Below are 18552 nucleotides of genomic sequence, written 5' to 3' on the forward strand. Positions count from 1 at the left end.
AGAAATAAAATGGGATAATAAGTTAAGCAGAGAGGGTCAATTATCATATGGTTTCACTTACTTGCAGAGCATCAGGAATAACATGGAGGACATTGGAAGATGGAGAGGAGAAGTGACTTGGGGGAAATTGGAAGGGGAGACAAACCATGAGAGACTGTGGACTCTGAGAAACAAACTGAGGGGAGGGGGTTGGAGGGTTGGTTGAGCCTGGTGGTGCGTATTAAGGAGGGCACGTATTACATGGACCACTGAGTGTGGTGCATAAACAATGAATCTTGGAACCCTGAAAAAAAAAAGTATAAAAAAAAGTGCAGAGGAGGAGGGTAAAGTCATTGCTTTCAGCTGCTGCTGAGAAGTAAAGCAGGATAAGGACTTCAAAAAAAGATCCTTGATGACCCTCAAAAATTTTGAATTTCCAGGATTGAAACTCAGATTTTAATGTAAAAGAAGAAAATAAGTGATGAAAAGATGAATCTGTGGATGAGATGATACATTAAAGAATGTTCAAATCCAGTGAAAGGGGGGAAGCAGGGTGATAGAAAAAGCTGCAAGAGTTAAGCTAAAATTTTTTTAATAATATCAAGAAGACTTTATTTGACAAAAAACGTAGTTAATAGAAAAGAAGAAATTGAAATGCTTGGAGAGAATGAGAGTATCTCATCCTAAAGTCAGACAACCATCAAAATTATAATGGGGAATGCATAGGAATTTTTCAGAGATTGTCTTAAAAAGGTGTGATCTCACAAAACCCAGAGTCTCTTAAGCTATGGATGAAAAAGTTTCTAGGGCATCTTTGGAAACTAAAATGTAAATATAGCCAGTTTTTAAAAATTTTTCACTAACCCTTAGTATTAATATGGGTAAGAACCTCTGTAGTGAACAAGTACATTTTGGCAATTTACATTCTACAAAAAATAGTGATGAAAATGTAAAACCAGTTTAAGCTGTTTGAAGAAAGGTACTTATATTTGAAATATGTTTTTATTGGCATCAGGTTTATAAAACTGCCTTATATTAAATTTAAAATTATAAATTACAAACTACATTATATTATTAAATTATAATTTATAAAATTTATAATTTTAGTTTTAGATAATATAGTTTTATAAACCGTTATATAATTATAAAATTTAAAATTATAGGTTATAATTTACAAAATTTATAAAATAAACTTTTGGTATGAACCTGTCTAAATATATATTACTCATGAATGCATGAGAAATAATATTTTATGAAAGAAGAATGTGTACTGAGATTTTTAAAAATAACTTTCTTTAAAATTTTTCTTTCAAAGTCTGACGATGAAAAGGGACAGATAAAGAAATTTATTGAGTTAAAACAATCTCTTGAATGTAGTTTGAATCAAGAAATGAAGAAAAACAGTGAATTAGAAAAAGAGATTACTAGGTAAGACTAATATTTCAGATCACTTTAACCATTAATTACTTGATTTAACTGTAATTTTACTTTATTAAAACCTAAATACAAATTATTGCCAGAATATTACACTTAATATTTAATGATTCCTTACAGTTCCCTTAACAGTAACAACTGCACTTTTTATTGTCTACCTTGAATAGTTTCTGCAAGTTATCTTTGTTTTTTGGTAATCTTTCCTTTTAATAATGTTCTTCCCTTCAAACAAATATTTTAATGTCGAAAAACCTAGCTGTGTTTTTGTTTGATCACATTAAAAGTTATCTTGGTTTAGCTTATTTTTTTAAATTATTTTTTTAAATTTAAATTTAATTAATCAGCATATAGTATATTATTAGTTTCAGAGGTAGAGTTCAGTGATTCATCAGTCTTCTAGAACACCCAGTGCTAATTACATCAGGTGTCATGTCCGTAATCTGGTTACCCCATCCTCCTACCCTCTTCCCCTTTCAGCAACCATCAGTTTTGTTTCCTATAATTTAGAGTCTCTTGTGGTTTGTCTCCTGCTCTGATTTCATCTTGTTTTATTCTTCCCTGCCTTCCCCTATGATCCTCTGTTTTATTTCTTAAATTCTACATATGAGGGAAATCAAATGATAATTATCTTATTCTGATGGACTTCTTTTGCTTAGCATAATACTTTAGTTCAATCCATGTCATTGCAAATGGCATGATTTTATTTTTTAATGGCTGAGTAATATTCCATTGTACATATTTATGCACCACATCTTCTTTGGCTATTATGGACATTGCTGCTATAAACATTGGGGTGCAGGTGCCTCTTTGGATCACTTTATATCTTTGGGGTCAGTCCATAATAGTGCAATTGCTGGGTCGTTGGGTAGCTCTATTTTCAGCTCTTTGAGGAACCACCATACTGTTTTCCAGAGTGGCTGCACCAGTTTACATTCCCACCAACAGTGTAAGAGGCTTCTGCTTTCTCTGCATGCCTGACAACATCTGTTGTTTCCTGACTTGTTCATTTTAGCCATTCTGACAGGTGTGAGGTGATAGCTCATTGTGCTTTTGATTTGTGTTTATTTCCCTGATGCCAAGTGATACTGAGCATTTTTTCGTGTCTGTTGCCCATTTGTGTGTCTTCTTTAGAGAAATGTCTGTTCGTTTCTTCTACCCATTACTTGACTGGATTGTTTGTTCTTTGGGTATTCAGTTTGATAAGTTCTTTATAGATTTTGGATACTAGCCCTTTATCTGATATGTTACTTGCAAATACCTTTTTCCATTCTATAAGTCATCTTTTGGTGGTGTCAGTTGCTCCCTAAAATTATAATTTATTTAGTATGTTCTCAATGTGAGATTGGAACAAATGAGAGATCATAATTTATAGACTTCCTTATATGATAGAACATATTATCTATTTAAATAATAAATCTTTACTCTTAAAGAACCTGACTTACTCATTCTATACTTTCCACAGATTTAAGAAACTTTTAAAAGTGACAAGAAAAAAGTTAAGTGAATATGAAAATGAAGATCTTACTTTCCATGGAGATTTAAGAACCAGTCACACTGAAACGGATATTCAGATTAATATGCTAAAACATAAGGTAATTTTTAATTAGTTTTGGAACTTCAGAATCACTTGATTTTTGGGAAATAAGTTACTCAGTGCTTTGAGCAGTGAAATACAGATTTGTTCTATTAATTTTCTATACCTCCTACATTTTTTGGTAACAACTTTGAGATAAAAACGAACATACATATTCAAAGAGTACCACCGTCAATTTTAGAACATTTTGTCACCTAAAAAGAAACTTGTATCTTTTACCTGTCTCCCTATGCTAGTTTCCCCTTCCCTACTCTTGTTAGCCCTTGGGAACCACCACTCTACTCTCTGTCTCTATAGATTTGCCTATTTTGGAAATTTCATGTCAATGGAATCACACAATGTGTGGTCCTTTATGACTGCCTTCTTTCATTTAGCATAATATTTTCATTTCGTTTCATTTCAATACCTATTTTGTAGCATGTGTCAGTACTTTATTTCTTTCCTTTTTTTTTTTACTTTATTTCTTTTTATTGCCGAATAGTATCCCACTGTATGGACGTGCCACATTTTATTTATTATTTATTAGGTTGATGGACCTTTGTGTTTGTTTGTTTTTTTAAGACTTTATTATTTATTTATTTGACAGAGACAGAGAGAGAGGGAACACAAGCAGGGGGAGTGGGAGAGAAAGAAGCAGGCTTGTTGAAGAGTAGGGAGCCTGACACAGGACTTGATCCCAGGACACTAGGATCATGACTTGAGCTGAAGGCAGACGCTTCATGACTGAGCCATCCAGCCACTCTGGGTTGTTTTGGTTTTTGGTTATTGTTAATAATGTCATTGTGGACACACGTGTACAAGTTTTTATGTGAACATGTTTTCATTTCTCTTGCATATATACTTATAAATGGAATTGTGGAGTCATATGGTAGCTCTCTAACCCTTTTTTTTTAACCCTGTAAGGAACTGCCACACTGTTTTCCAACATGGCTGCACCATTTTACATTTTCATTAGCAGTGTTCGATGGTTCTCATTTTTCCTTTATTTTTTGGCCAATATTTGTCGTTATCTGTTGTTTTTATTATAGTCATTCTAGTGAATGTGAAATGGCATTTTGTGGGGTTTTATTTGTTCATTTGTTTCAAGATTTATTTAAATATTAGTTAGGTATCATATTGGTGTCAGGAGTAGCATTCAGTGATTGATCACTTATATACAACACCCAGTGCTCATCACAAGGGCCCACCTTAATCCCCATCATTCATCTAGCCTACCCCCTACCCACCTCCACTACAACACTGTTTTTTCTCTTTAGTTATGAATTTTTTATGGTTTGCTCCCTTTTTCTTTTCTCCCCCTTCCCTATGTTCATCTGTTTGTTTCTTAAATTCCACAGATGAGTAAAATCTTATGGTATTTGTTTTTCTCTGACTGACTTGTTTAGTTAGGTATCATATACTTGATGAGTTCCATCAATCTTGTGGTTTTGATTTGCATTTTCCTTAAAACTATTGATGTTGAGGGGTGGCTGGGCGGCTCAATTGGTTAAGTATCTGACTTTAGCTCAGGTCGTGATCCCAGGGTCCTAGCAGCAAGCCCTCTACTAGGCTTCCTGCTCAGCTGGGGGCCTGCTTCTCCCTCACCCTCTCCCTCTGCATCTCCCCTTGCTTGTGTTCTCTTTCTCTGTCAAATAAATAAAATGTTTAAAAACAAACAAACAAACAGAAACTTAATTATGTTGAGCATCTCATCTTTCTATGTGTGTAATTATCCATTTCTATATTTTCCTTAAAGAATGAATCAATTATTTTGCCTGTTTGTTTATTGGATTGTCTTTTCATTATTGTAAGTTATTTACATATCCTATATACAGATCCCCTATCAGATATAAGATTTTCAAATCTTTTATTTAGTAGCTTGACTTTTCACTCTATTGATGGTGATGTTTAAAGCAAAGATGTTTTTAATTTTGATGAAATATACTTAATCTTTTTTTGTCTTTTGGTGTCATATCTAAGAAACCATTGCAAAAGCCAGTCACAAATGATACACCTATGTTTTTTTCTAAGAGTTTTATAGTTTTAGCTCTTATGTTTTGAGTTAATTTTGTATATATGCTATGAGGTAGAGGTCTAATTTTATTACTTTGCATGTGGATATCCATTTGTCCCAGTACCATTTGTTAAAAAGACTATTTTTATTCCATTTAATTGTTTTATACCCTCATTGAACGTCAGTTCACCATAATGTAGCAATTTCTTTTTAGATTGTCAATTCTAATGCATTGATCTATATGTCTATCCGTATGTCATTGTCTAAACAAATTTTATGAGACATCCCCCCTAGTTGTCTTGCAAATTACCACTCACTTATAAAACAATAAAAAGTCACTGTAGTGGAACTTAACTTTACCCCTGTAGACGCTTTTTCTTCTTAAAAAGGAGACTTTTACCAACTTATGCCTTGCTGACTCCATGATCTGATGAGAACTTAAGCTCAGAAAGATAGAGTCCTGTTTCTTTTCTCCATTTATATCTTTAGTCTCTCACTTAGTGCCTCCCATAACCATTTTCATCAAATCTTGGTTGTAGGATCTGCTGTCTACTGTTTACTTTATTATGTTTTATGAACTTGTTATAAACTGTAGACTTATCCATACATTTTACCATCTAGAAAGGAAAAGATGAACTCTGGGCCTTCAGCTTTCCTATTTTGAAATCTTGCTAATCCAAAATTACAACTCACAATTAGATACTCTTTTAACCTGGTTCTTGTGTATAACACTGGTGTTGATCCTGTTCTTGGCAGAGATCCTGCATTCTCAGAAAACACAGTTGTCTTTATCTGTCTTCTTTTAGTTTAAATAGAAAGATATGTACTTTAATAGCTCAGTATGTAATTAATGGAATAAACATTTATTACATTATTTCAAGAATACAGCTATAAATTATCAGATTTTATTTAATGGAATTATCAGAGACAAATAGTAGATAAGCAGTTTAAATTCCAAAAAAAAAAAATTCAAAGCCTATTTGTATGATATGGGAAAGCTCTGTGGCACAACATAAAGATGAGATGGTCTTACTTACCTCCTCACATATACAAGCTTGGAGTAAGATAAAGGAGAAGTTATATTCAATTTAAATAGTGCCAAAGGACAGTACCTTTGGTTTTCTACTGAAAAGATTAAAAATGATTTCATAATGTTCTCTTTATTTCCTCACTGATGAAAGTAGAATAATGATTGAGTATTAGATTGATTAAAAAATACTCAAAGCTGCCTATTTCTTTTAGAATTTCAGTTAATGGAGATCAAGTAAAAGGTCAAATTTTGGTATTATATTTCTAATTTTTCAGCTATTATACTTCAAATCATATTGTCTCTCTGCTTGTGAGTTTTTCTTTCCCCCTAACTTGAGGGGAAAGTCTGTAAAGGTGTTCCTGCCAATTGTAATAATTTGTAATTGAAGGGAATCTTAGAAAAATATCTTAATAGTAAGGAAGGAGGTGGCAGAGTAAGAGGAGCCTAGGTTCACCTAATCCCTGAAGACTAATAGAACAAAGTCCACTAATAGAGAGAAGAGGCCACATCAAAGAAGGTAGGAAGTACAGAGATGTGGTTTAGGAGAGAAACAGATCCTGGCTGCTGCAGAGGGGAGGGAGTCGTCATGGAGAAGGGCAGGAGCGAGACATGGGACTGCACAAAGAGAAGGTTTCCCTGTAGCCACTGGCTTGGGAAGTGAGAGGAGCTTAATTTCATGAGTTCTTACAATTAGGAGGGCTTAAAACCTGGAATTCTAAAGGTCATTTGGCTTGGCTGGGATAGAGCCTGTATAGGCACTGTGCTGCTCTTGGAGAGAAGACAGGCAAACAGCAGGGAGCATACAGCAAGGAAACAGTGATCTGAACAGTGTCTGGGGCATACAGTAGGGAAATTACTCTTCTCAGAGCATTTCCCTGAGAGGCAGTGTTCACAGAGATCCCTCTCTAGGAACAAAGGAACCAGCTGGTACCATTTCCCTCCACTGCCCCTCAGCACAAGTTTACAGAGCCATCTGTGGGAAGTAGTGCAGCTTGGACACTGGCTGCCTAATCTGCTTACACCAAGTACCATCCCCTTGCACTCCAGTGGAACTGCCCTGCTCAGTCATTCTTGCTTCAGTTCCACCACAGCAGGCCTTTCCCCGAGTAAATAAGCACAAGCCCCTGTCACACCACATCTGACCAGATTTGGGAGGGCCTCAGTTCCAGTGGAGTTGGTGACAGGTCTCATTTCACAAGCACACCAGAGCACACCTAGTTAAAAGTAGCTACATTCAGGCCAGGTATCAAACACTGCCCACAGCAGTGAGGGAGAGCCTCTACAGATGTCTGGCTTGAAGGATAGAGCAGCCAGAACACAACAGCAGAGTGCATGCTGCACACACTAGAGATACTCCCCTAAGCATGAGACCCTGCGTGCTACATGACGTCTTTTTTCATAAGTCAATTACTTTCGGGAGCAGATGACATAACTGGCTTTTCTAACACAGAGAAGCTGGTAGATACTTAGATAAAATGAGAAAACAGAGGAATTTATCTCAAGTGAAAGAACAGGATAAGGCTACGGGTCCAGAGATTGAAGTGAGACAGATGTAGATATCATGCCTGATGGAGGATTTAAAGCAGTGATCATAGGGATACTCACTGGACTTGAGAAAAGAATGGACAACATCAGTGAGACCCTTAAAAAAGAGATAAAAGAGTTAAGAAAGAATCAGAGATGAAGAGTGGAATAAATGAGATAAGAAACACACCTAATGCAATGAACAGCAGGCTGGAAAAAACAGAGGAACAAATTAACAACTTAGAAGACAAAGTAATGGAAAGTAATAAAGCCGAAGCAGGGAGAGAAAGAAGAATTATGCAAAATGAGACCAGACCTAGGGAACTCAGTGACTCCATCAAATGTAATAACATTCATGTTATAGGAGTCCCAGTAGAAGACGAGAGAAAAAAGGTGTAAGAAAATTTATTTCAAGAAATAATAGCAGAAAACTTCCCTAATCTAGGGAAGGCAACAGACATCAAGATCCAGGAGACACAGAAAACTATCCAAATCAACAAAAGTAGGCCAACACCAAGACCTATTGTAATTGAATTTGTAAAATATACTGATAAAGAAAACATGTTAAAAGCAGGAAAGCAAGTCAGTAACTTCCAGGGGAAACCCCTTAAGGCTAGCAGGAACTTTTTCAGCAGAAACTTTGCAAGCCAGAAGGGAGTGGTATTATCTATTCAACGTGGTGAATGGGAAAAATCTGTAGCCAAGAATACTCTATCCAGCAAGCCTATTACTCAGAATAGGAAAGAGAGAGTTTCCCAGATTAAAAACTAAAGGAGTTTGTGACTACTAAATTAGCCCCACAAGAAATATTAAAGAGGACTCTTTGAGTGGAAAGAAGAGACCAAAAGTAATAATATAAAGGCAGGAAACCCAAAAGTAACAAAATGAACATTTATATAAAAAATAAATTAAGGATCTCAGGAAAAAAGGATATAAAATATAATACCTTACCTAAAGCATGGGGAGAAGAGGAGAAAAGAATGCAGAAGAGTTTATATACAAATTATATATCAAAAACCACTAATAGTGGTGCCTGTGTGGCTTAGTTGGTTAAGCATCTGACTTGATTTCAGCTCAGGTCATAATCTCAGGGTTGTGAGATTGAGCCCTGCACTGCACTCTATTCCAGCCATGGAGTCTGCTTAAGATTCTCTTTCCTTCTCCCCACTCACTTGTGCCCTCTCTAAAAAGAAAACAAAACCATTGATAAACACTCAGAGAGGAGAAAGAAATCCAAATATATCACTAAAGAAAACCAGTGAAACATTGAAGACACAAAAAATGATCAGAGAAAATCTCCAGAAACAACCACAAAGCTAGCAGTAAAATGACAAATACATATCTATCAATAATTACTTTGGATATAAATGGGGTAAGTGGTCCAATCAAAAGACATAGGATGTCAGAGTGGATTAAAAAAAAAGAAGAAAGCAGGTCTCAACTGGTATCAAAAGATTGGGATCATTCCCTGCATATTTTCAGACCACAATGCCCTGAAGCTAGAACTCAATCACAAGAGGAAATTTGGAAAGAACCCAAATACATGGAGACTAAACAGCATCCTTCTAAAGAATGAATGAGTCTAACAGGAAACTGAAGTAGAATTGATAAAATTCATGGAAACAAATGATAATGAAAACACAATGGTTTAAAATCTGTGGGACACAGCAAAGGCAGTCCTAAGAGGAAAATGTATAGCAATACAAGCCTTTCTCAAGAAACAAGAAAGTTCTCAAATATACAACCTAACCTTACACCTAAAGGAGCTGGAGAAAGAACAACAAAGAAAGCCTAAACCCAGCAGGAGAAGAGAAATCATAAAGATCAGAGCAGAAATCAATGAAATAGAAACTAAAAAAACAATAGAACAAATCAATGAAACTATGAGCTGATTCTTTGAAAGAATTAATAAGATTGATAAACCCCTGGCCAGACTTATCAAAAAAGAAAAGAGAAAGGACCCAAATAATAAAATCATGAATGAAAGAGGAGAGATTACAACCAACACCAAAGAAATACAAACAATTATAAGAACATACTATGAGCAACTTTATGCCAACAAATTTGACAATCAGGAAGAAATGGATACATTCCTAGAGACATATAAACTACCACAACTGAACCAGGAATAGATAGATAACCTGAATAGACCCATAACCAGTAAGGAGATTGAAACAGATTGAATCTCCAAACAAGCAAAAGCCCAGGGCCAGACGGCTTCCCAGGGGAATTTTATCAAACATTTAAAGAAGAACTAATTTCAATTCTCCTGAAACTGTCCCAAAAATAGAAATGGAAGGAAGCTTCCAAACTCATTTTATGAGGCCAGCATCACCTTGATCCCAAAACCAGACAAGGATCCCATCAAGAAAGAGAATTACAGACCAATATCCTTGATGAACACAGATGTGAAAATTCTCACCAAAATACTAGCCAATAGGATCCAACAGTACATTAAAAGGATTATTCACCACGACCAAGTGGGATTTATTCCAGGGCTGCAAGGTTGGTTCAACATCCGCAAATCAATGTGATACAATACATTAATAAAAGAAAGAACAAGAACCATAGGATACTCTAAATAGATGCTGAAAAAGCATTTGACAAAGTACAGCATCCCTTCCTGATTAAAACTCATCAAATGTAAAAAAAAAAAAAACTCATCAAATGTAGGGATCAAGGGCGCATACCTCAATATTATCAAAGCCATCTATGAAAAACCCACCGCAAATATCATCCTTAATGGAGAAAAACTGAAAGCTTTTCTGTTCAGATCAGGAACATGGCAGGGATGTCCGTTATCACCACTGCTATTCAACATAGTACTAGAAGTCTTAGCCTCAGCAATCAGAACAAAAAGAAATTTAAGGCATCCAAATCGGCAAAGAAGTAAACTATCACTCTTTGCAGATGATATGATACTATATGTGGAAAACCCAAAAGACTCCACTCCAAAACTGCTAGAGCTTGTACCAGGAATTCAGTAAAGTGTCAGGATACAAAATCAATGCACAGAAATCAGTTGCATTTCTTTACACCAACAACAAGACAGAAGAAAAGAAATTAAGGAGTCAATCCCATTTACAATTGCACCCAAAACCATAAGATACCTCGGAATAAACCTAACCAAAGAGGCAAAGAATCTATACTCAGAAAACTATAAAGTACTCATGAAAGAAATTGAGGAAGTCACAAAGAAATGGAAAAATGTTCCATGCTCACGAATTGGAAGAACAAATACTGTGAAAATGTCTATGCTACGTCAAGCAATCTACACATTTAATGCAATCCCTATCAAAATCCCATCCATTTTTTTTTTCAAAGAAATGGAACAAATAATCCTAAAATTTATATGGAGCCAGAAAAAACCTTGAATAGCCAAAGGAATATTGAAAAAGAAAGCTAAAGTTGGTGGCATCACGATTCCAGACTTCAAGCTCTATTACCAAGCTGTCATCATCAAGACAGTGTGGTACTGGCACAAAAACAGACACATAATCAATGGAACAGAATAGAGAGCCCAGAAATAGACCCTCAACTCTATGGTCAACTAGTCTTTGACAAAGCAGGAAGGAATGTCCAATGGAAAAAAGACAGCCTCTTCAACAAATGGTGTTGGGAAAATTGGACAGCCACATACAGAAAAATGAAACTGGACCATTTCCTTACACCACAGACATAGACATAGACAACATAGACTCAAAATGGATGAAGGACCTCAGTGTGAAAAAGGAATCTATCAAAATCCTTGAGGAGAACAGAGGCAGCAACCTCTTCGACCTCAGCTGCAGCAACTTCTTCCTAGGAACATCCCCAAAGGCAAGGGAAGCAAGTGCAAAAATGAACTACTAGAACTTCATCAAGATCAAAAGCTTTTGCACAGCAAAGGAAACAGTTAACAAAACCAAAAAACAACTATAGAATGTGAGAAAATATTTGTAAATGACATATCAGATAAAGGGCTATATCCAAAATCTATAAAGGGCTCAGCAAACTCAATATCCAAAGAACGAACAATCCAATCAAGAAATGGGCAGAGGACATGAACAGACATTTCTTCAAAGAGGACATCCAGATGACCAACAGACACATGAAAAAGTGCTCTACATCACTCAGTGTCAGGGAAATACAAATCAAAACCGCAAAGACATACCACCTCACACCAGTCAAAATTGCTAAAATTAACAAGTCAGGAAATGACAGATGCTGGCAAGGATGCGGAGAAAGGGGAACCCTCCTACACTGTTGGACTGAAAGCTGGAGCAACCACTCTGGAAAACAGCATGGAGGTTCCTCAAAAAGCTGAAAATAGAGTTACCCTATGACCCAGCAATTGCACTACTGGATATTTACCCTAAAGACACAAATGTAGTGATCCAAAGGTGCACGTGCACCCGAATGTTTATAGCAGCAATGTTCAGAATAGCCAAACTATGGAAAGAACCTAGATGTCCATCAACAGATGAATGGATGAAGAAGATGTGATATATATATATAATGGAATACTGTGCAGCCATCAAAAGAAATGAAATCTTGCCATTTGTGACGACATGGATGGAACTAGAGGGTATTATGCTTAGTGAAATAAGTCAGTTGGAGAAAGACAACTATCTTATGATCTCCCTAATATGAGGAAGTGGAGATGCAATGTGGGGGGCTTGGGAGGTAGGAAAAAAATAAATGAAAGAAGATGGGATCAGGAGGGAGACAAACCATAAGAGACTCTTAATCTCACAAAACAAACTGAGGGTTGCTGGGGGGAGGGGGGTCAGGAGAGGGTTGTGGGGTTATGGACATTGGGGAGGGTGTGTGCTATGGTGAGTGCTGTGAAATGTGTAAACCTGGCAATTTACAGACTTGTACCCCTGGGGATAAAAATACATTATATGTTTATAAAAAATTAAAAAATTAATTAAAAAGAAGAATAAATAAATAAATAAAAAAAATTAAAATAAATAAAAATAAAAACAATTTAAAAAGAAGAAGAAGAAAAAACAAGACCCATCTATAAGCCACTAGCAAGAGTTTTATTTTTGTCATAAGGACACCTGCAGATTGAAAGTCAGGGGATGTTTTTCAGAGTCCATAGTCTCTCATGGTTCACCTCCCCTTCCAATTTACCCAAATCTGAGGGGTTTGAAGTGGCGGGGGGGTGGGAGGTTGGGGTACCAGGTGGTGGGTATTATAGAGGGCACGGCTTGCATGGAGCACTGGGTGTGGTGAAAAAATAATGAATACTGTTTTTCTGAAAATAAATAAATTGAAAAAAAAAAGAAAGGGGATGGAAAGCATGTATCATGCAAATGGATATCAAAAGAGCCAGAATAGTAATACTTATATTGGACAAAATAGAGTGTAAAAGAGTGTCGTAAGAGACAAGGGCATTATATATAATAAAGAGGACAATCTGACTGGAAGAAGAGCTATCAATTGTAAATATTTATGCACCCAACGTGGGATCACCCAAGTTCATAAAACAATTAATGACTAACATAAAAGAACTAATTGATAATATAATACTAGGGTGCTTTATTTTTATTGTATATGTTTTAAATGAAATTCATTGCTTTTATTCCTTTTTTTTTAGATTTTATTTATTTATTTGACAGAGCGAGATCACAAGCAGGCAGAGAGGCAGGCAGAGAGAGAGAGGAGGAAGCAGGCTCCCTGCTGAGCAGAGTGCCCGATGTGGGCCTCGATCTCAGGACCCTGAGATCATGACCTGAGCCGAAGGCAGCGGCTTAACCCACTGAGCCACCCAGGCGCCCCATTGCTTTTATTCCTAATTGCAAAAGTATTCATGAAGACAATGTACAATTTGGATATTTTAGGAAGGAATAGAAATAATCAATAGTTGGGTACATTAACGTACCACTTACATCAATGGACAGATCAGAAAGCCAAGGAAACAGTGGCTTTATACTGGACTAGATGGACTAAAGAGGTATTAAAAATATTCCATCCTTAACCAACAGAATCCACATTATGGAACATTCTGTAGAATAGATCACATATTGGGCCATAAAACAAGTCTCTATTTTTTTAAAATTTAATTTAATTTTTTTAAGTGTTCTAAAATTCATTGTTTATGCACCATTGCATTGTGCTCCATGCAATATGTGTCCTCCACAATACCCACAAAACTGATCTTAATAATACAAGAAGACAATACAATACAAGAAGATTGAAGTCATACCATGCACCTTTTCTAATCACAGTACTATTAAATTAGAAGTCAGCCACAAGAAACAATCTGAAAGACCACAAATACATGTTGGTTAAGTAACAGTCTACTAAACAATGAATGGACCAATGAGGAAATAAAAGAATAAATTTAAAAATACATGGAAGCAAATGAAAATGAAAACACAATTGCCCAAACTTTTGAGACACAGTAAAAATGGTTCTAAGAGGGAGGTATGTAGCAATACAGGCCTGCCTCAAGAAACAAGAAAAATCTACAACAACCTATCCTTCACCTAAAGAAGCTAGAAAAAGAACAACAAATGAAGCCTAAAGTCAGCGGAAGGAAGGAGATAATAAAAATTAGAACAGAAGTAGGGGTACCTGGTAGCTCATTTGGTTAAGCAGCAGACTCTTGATTTCAGCTCAGGTCATGATCTCAGAGTCCTGGGATTGAGCCCTGCTTCTCGCTCTGTACTCAGTGGGGAGTCTACTTGAGGATTCTCTCACACCCTCTCCATTTGACCCTCTCCCCACTCTCTCTCTCAAATAAATCTTTTTAAAAATCAGAGCAGAAATAAACACTATAGAAACTTCAAAAAGACAAATATAGAAGAGATCAATGAAACCAGGAGCTGGTTCTTTGAAAAAATTAATAAAACCGGTAAGGCTTTAGCCAGAGTTACCAGAAAGAAGAGAAAAAGGACCCAAATAAAATCACAGATGAGGGAGGAGAAATAACCAACACCACAGAAATGCAGACAATTATAAAAGAATATTATGAACAACTATATGTCAACAATTTGGACAATGTAGAAGAAATGGATAAATTCATAGAAACATATAAATTACCAAAACTGAAACAAGAATAGAAAATTTGAACAGACTGATAAGCACCAAAGAAATGGAATCATTAATCAAAAAACTATGAACAAACACAAGTCTAGGACCAGAGGCAAATTCTACTGAGCATTTAAAGGAAGAGTTAGTACCTATTCTTAAACTATTCCAAAAAACAGAAAAGGAAAAACTCCAGATTCATGCTATGAGGCCAGTATTACCCTGATACCAAAACGAAACAAAGACACCACAAAAAGAACTCTAAGCCAGTATCTTTGGTGAACATGGATGCAAAACCCTCAATAAAATACTTGCAAACTGAATCCAACAATACATTAAAAAAATCATCACCATGATCAAATGGGATTTATTCCTAGGTTATGGGGGTGTTTTAATATCTGCAAATCAATCATTGTGATACACCAAATTAATAAAAGGAGAATCATCTGATCATTTAAACAGATGTAGGAAGAGTATTTGAGGGGCACCTGGGTGGCTCTGCCTTCGGCACAGGTCGTGATTCCGGCGTCCTGGGATCGAGCCCCGCATTGGGCTCTCTGCTCGGTGGGGAGCCTGCTTTCTCCTCTCTCTGTCTGCCTGCCTCTTTGCCTACTTGTGATCTCTGTCTGTCAAATAAATAAATAAAATCTTTAAAAAAAAGCATTTGACAAAGTGCAACATCCATTCATGATAAAAACCCTCCACAAAGTAGGTTTAGAAGGAACATACTTCAACATAATAAAGGTCATATATAAAAAAATGCACAGGTAATGACATCCTAAATGGGGGGAAATGGAATGAAAAACTTCTTAGATCTTGCTTCTAGTTATGGGCTTCTTCTCATTAGCACTGTTTGTCATTATTAAATTAATCTTAGGGGCACCTGGGTGGCTCAGATGGTTAAGTGTCTGCCTTCGGCTCAGGTCATGATCTCCAGGTCCTGGGATCGAGTACCATGTCAGGCTCCCAGCTCAGCAGGGAGTCTGCTTCTCCCTCTCCTCTGCCTCTCCACCTGCTTGTGCTCTGTCTCTCCATATCTCTCCCAAATGAATAAATTTTTAAAATGAAAAAAATCATAACATTTATTACTTACCACTTTAATGGAGAACAATTTCTAATATATAAATTATGTGTCTTATTAACTCTTTTTGTCATCCATTTTTCTGTTTATCTTTTTGTTTTTTTTTTTAACAAACTCCCCAAAGTTTAGTGGCTTAAATAAATATAATTTATTTTCTTCACAAATCTACTGTTAGGAAAAGTGTGGCCGGGACGCTTGTTTCTGTTCCCCTAGCTTCAGGTGGGGCAGCTGAAAGGCTTGGGGCTGGAACTGTTTGAAGATTTGTTCACTCACATCTGGTGGTGTTGATGCTGGCTATTGGTGCTGGACTATAGCTGGGACAGGCAGCCGAAACACTTACACTGGCACACCTAGACTCTTTGTGGCCTGAACTTTGAAGATGGGGGGCTCAATTCCAAGAAAGCTGCCTGAGCTGCAGCGCAAGGCGGAAGCTCTGTTGTCTTTGTAACCTACCCTTGGAATACACAGAGCATCACATTCACCATATTCTGTTAGGGGAAAGTCACAAAGGTAGGCCCATGGCCTTTTTTTTAATGGAACGAATATTTAAAAACCTATGGACACATTTTAAAAGCAGCATGATTTACCCACCGGCCACAATTTTTTGTATTCCTCCCACATGAAAAATACACTCACCTCCCCGCCATACCCCCCACAAATCTCAGTTCTCCTGGCATTGGGTTTGGGCTTGAGTCCAAGATCTTACCATCTTAATCAGGTACAGCAGGGATAAGGTGCCTGAAGTATAGTCCCTTGAGTGCAAGTCCTCTCCATCTGAGCACTTGGGAATTAAGGAAGACAGTTCTCTACCACTCAAAATGGAACACTCTGGTAACCTGCTAAGGACTCTCCCATTGAAAGAAGATGGGAGGCACACTAGTCCATAGCAGTTTTGAAACACACCCTGAAGCATGCTGTCAGTTCTTCAGTGAGGACTTAGTCCTAACCATGGGAATGCTTCTCCATGGCTGTTTGCTTTACTTTTGAGCTCTTGGTTCTGTCCTTTTCACAAGGAATGACCCGTGTTTGTAGCTGCTTTTTCAGCCTGCTTCCTCCTGGTGGGAATTCTAAGACTCAAAGGCCTATTTTTAGTTTGTACTATCTTGGTCTCTTTTAGTCAAGGCTCGCAAATAGTGTTTTTGCTACTATAATTCTCTTAGTTTTTTGAGTTTTCCTTGAATACGATTGGATTTCATGCCATTAGAAAAGCCATTCTCCCGGGTCTTTTGAGATAAGCTTTCACCTCAGGTTTCCTGTGCAGCTCTCATTTGACAATGCCTTTTAAATTCTAACACTCTTAAGATCCTTAAAGAAATTTGAGGCACACCTTAAGTCATTCTCAAGTCTTAATAAAGGGTTTATAGTTTTGGCTTCATCCATAGGCCTTGTCTTCCTGGATTTGCTTTTAACCCAGAAGTCATTTCTTTATTTTAGCATTATTTGACAATACAGCATGTGGAGAGGCTATAAATGAGGAACAGATAGATGAACCCAGTAAGTCCTGGTTCCTTCATATTGAATAGTCTTTCTTTAGCTTATCTCTCCTACCAGTTTTACTTTCATGTGGTTTGTGGCATGAGTTCCTTTTCCCTCTAGTATCATTTTCTTCACTTGTCTAGAAACCTTTGCTGTAAGCCCCTTCAAGGGCCATCAGGTTTCCACTCACAGTCTCTTGGAAGCCCTTTTGGTTTTCATTCTTACTCTTCTCTACTTCTCACTCTTACTCTTCTTTCAGGTTCCACCCACCTCCTGGTTCAAAGAAGGTTTAGTTTCAGTTTTTTGGTTTTCTTTTTTAATGGCAGCACCCCATTTTAATATCAGTATCTGTGCCAGTTATTTATTGCTGTATAATAAACCATCTCAAAACCTAGTGGCTCAAAACAGCATTTATCTTGTTCACAAATCTTTGGACAAGGCTGAGTAAGGCCAACTCATTTCTTCTTCATTTGGCATCACCTGGGATGACTGGAAGCTGGGAACTAGAATCATCTAAAACCTTGTTCATGCACATGTTTGACTGTTGAGGCTGGCTTTTGGCTAGGATGTTAGCTAGGGCAGTCTCAGCTGGAATATTTGCATGAAGACTCACTAGGTACCCTGGGCTTTCCCACAACAGCTGGATTCTAAGGGTGAGGTTTCCTAGAAGAAGAAAGTCAGATGGAAGCTATATCACATTTTCTAACCTCGCCTTAAAAATCACACAGCAGCTCTGCCATATTCTGTTCACTAGGAACCAGTTACTAAGGCCAGCACATATGAAGCGGAGGGGTTGTCATGGGAGAAGTGTCAGTGTATAAAACCACCACATCCACTTGTCTTTCCAGTCATATCTAAAGGAAAGGAGTTCTTCCCAACTCAGCATCACTGAAACTCCAGCAAGTTTTTTGGTTGTTTTCATTGCTTAGTATATCCTCTTATTTTGTGGGAAGTAACAAAGGATTGTAACACTGTTGAGTTAAGGAATTTTTTTTTTTGGTCCAAAAATACATGGATCATCTCACTAAACTTTTTCTCCCTACGAAATTTTTTTACTGAGAGATGTGATTTCTTAACCTTGTGAATCATTTCTCCTCAGAATGCAATTGAAATTAGCATAAAACATTTGTAATTCAGAAAAAGGCTGATGGCAATAGAATCAGTATTTATAGATTCATTAATTAGAGTCTTATTTTCAAAGTTTTATTTTGGTAAGCATTTATTGGCTCAGACCTACATAAGTCAATACGGTATTCCTATAACTTCTTTAAAAATTATGGAGTACGAGGGTACTTGGGTGGCTCAGTTAAGTGCCTTTGGCTTGGGTTGTGATCCTGGGATGCTGGGATTGAGCCCCATGCTTGGCTTCCTGATCAGTGGGGAGTCTGCTTCTCCCTCTCCTTGTTCTTGCGCTCTCG

The 18552-nt window shown here is 36.9% G+C and overlaps 1 protein-coding gene across 3 annotated transcripts in view; it reads left to right on the top strand.

Moving 5' to 3' along the window:
* The window catches only part of LOC122892541 (ankyrin repeat domain-containing protein 26-like), a 149098-nt gene that overhangs the window by 105220 nt on the left and 25326 nt on the right, over positions 1-18552 (top strand). For all 3 annotated transcript variants that reach the window (XM_044229183.1, XM_044229184.1, XM_044229185.1), the window contains 2 exons: positions 1295-1407; positions 2876-3005. In XM_044229183.1, the coding sequence (XP_044085118.1) occupies positions 1295-1407; positions 2876-3005 (243 nt within the window). The remainder of the gene's footprint in view (positions 1-1294; positions 1408-2875; positions 3006-18552) is intronic.

The sequence above is a fragment of the Neovison vison genome, chromosome 12 (genome assembly GCF_020171115.1).
Source record: "Neovison vison isolate M4711 chromosome 12, ASM_NN_V1, whole genome shotgun sequence".
In the NCBI taxonomy this organism is placed as follows: Eukaryota; Metazoa; Chordata; class Mammalia; order Carnivora; family Mustelidae; genus Neogale; species Neogale vison.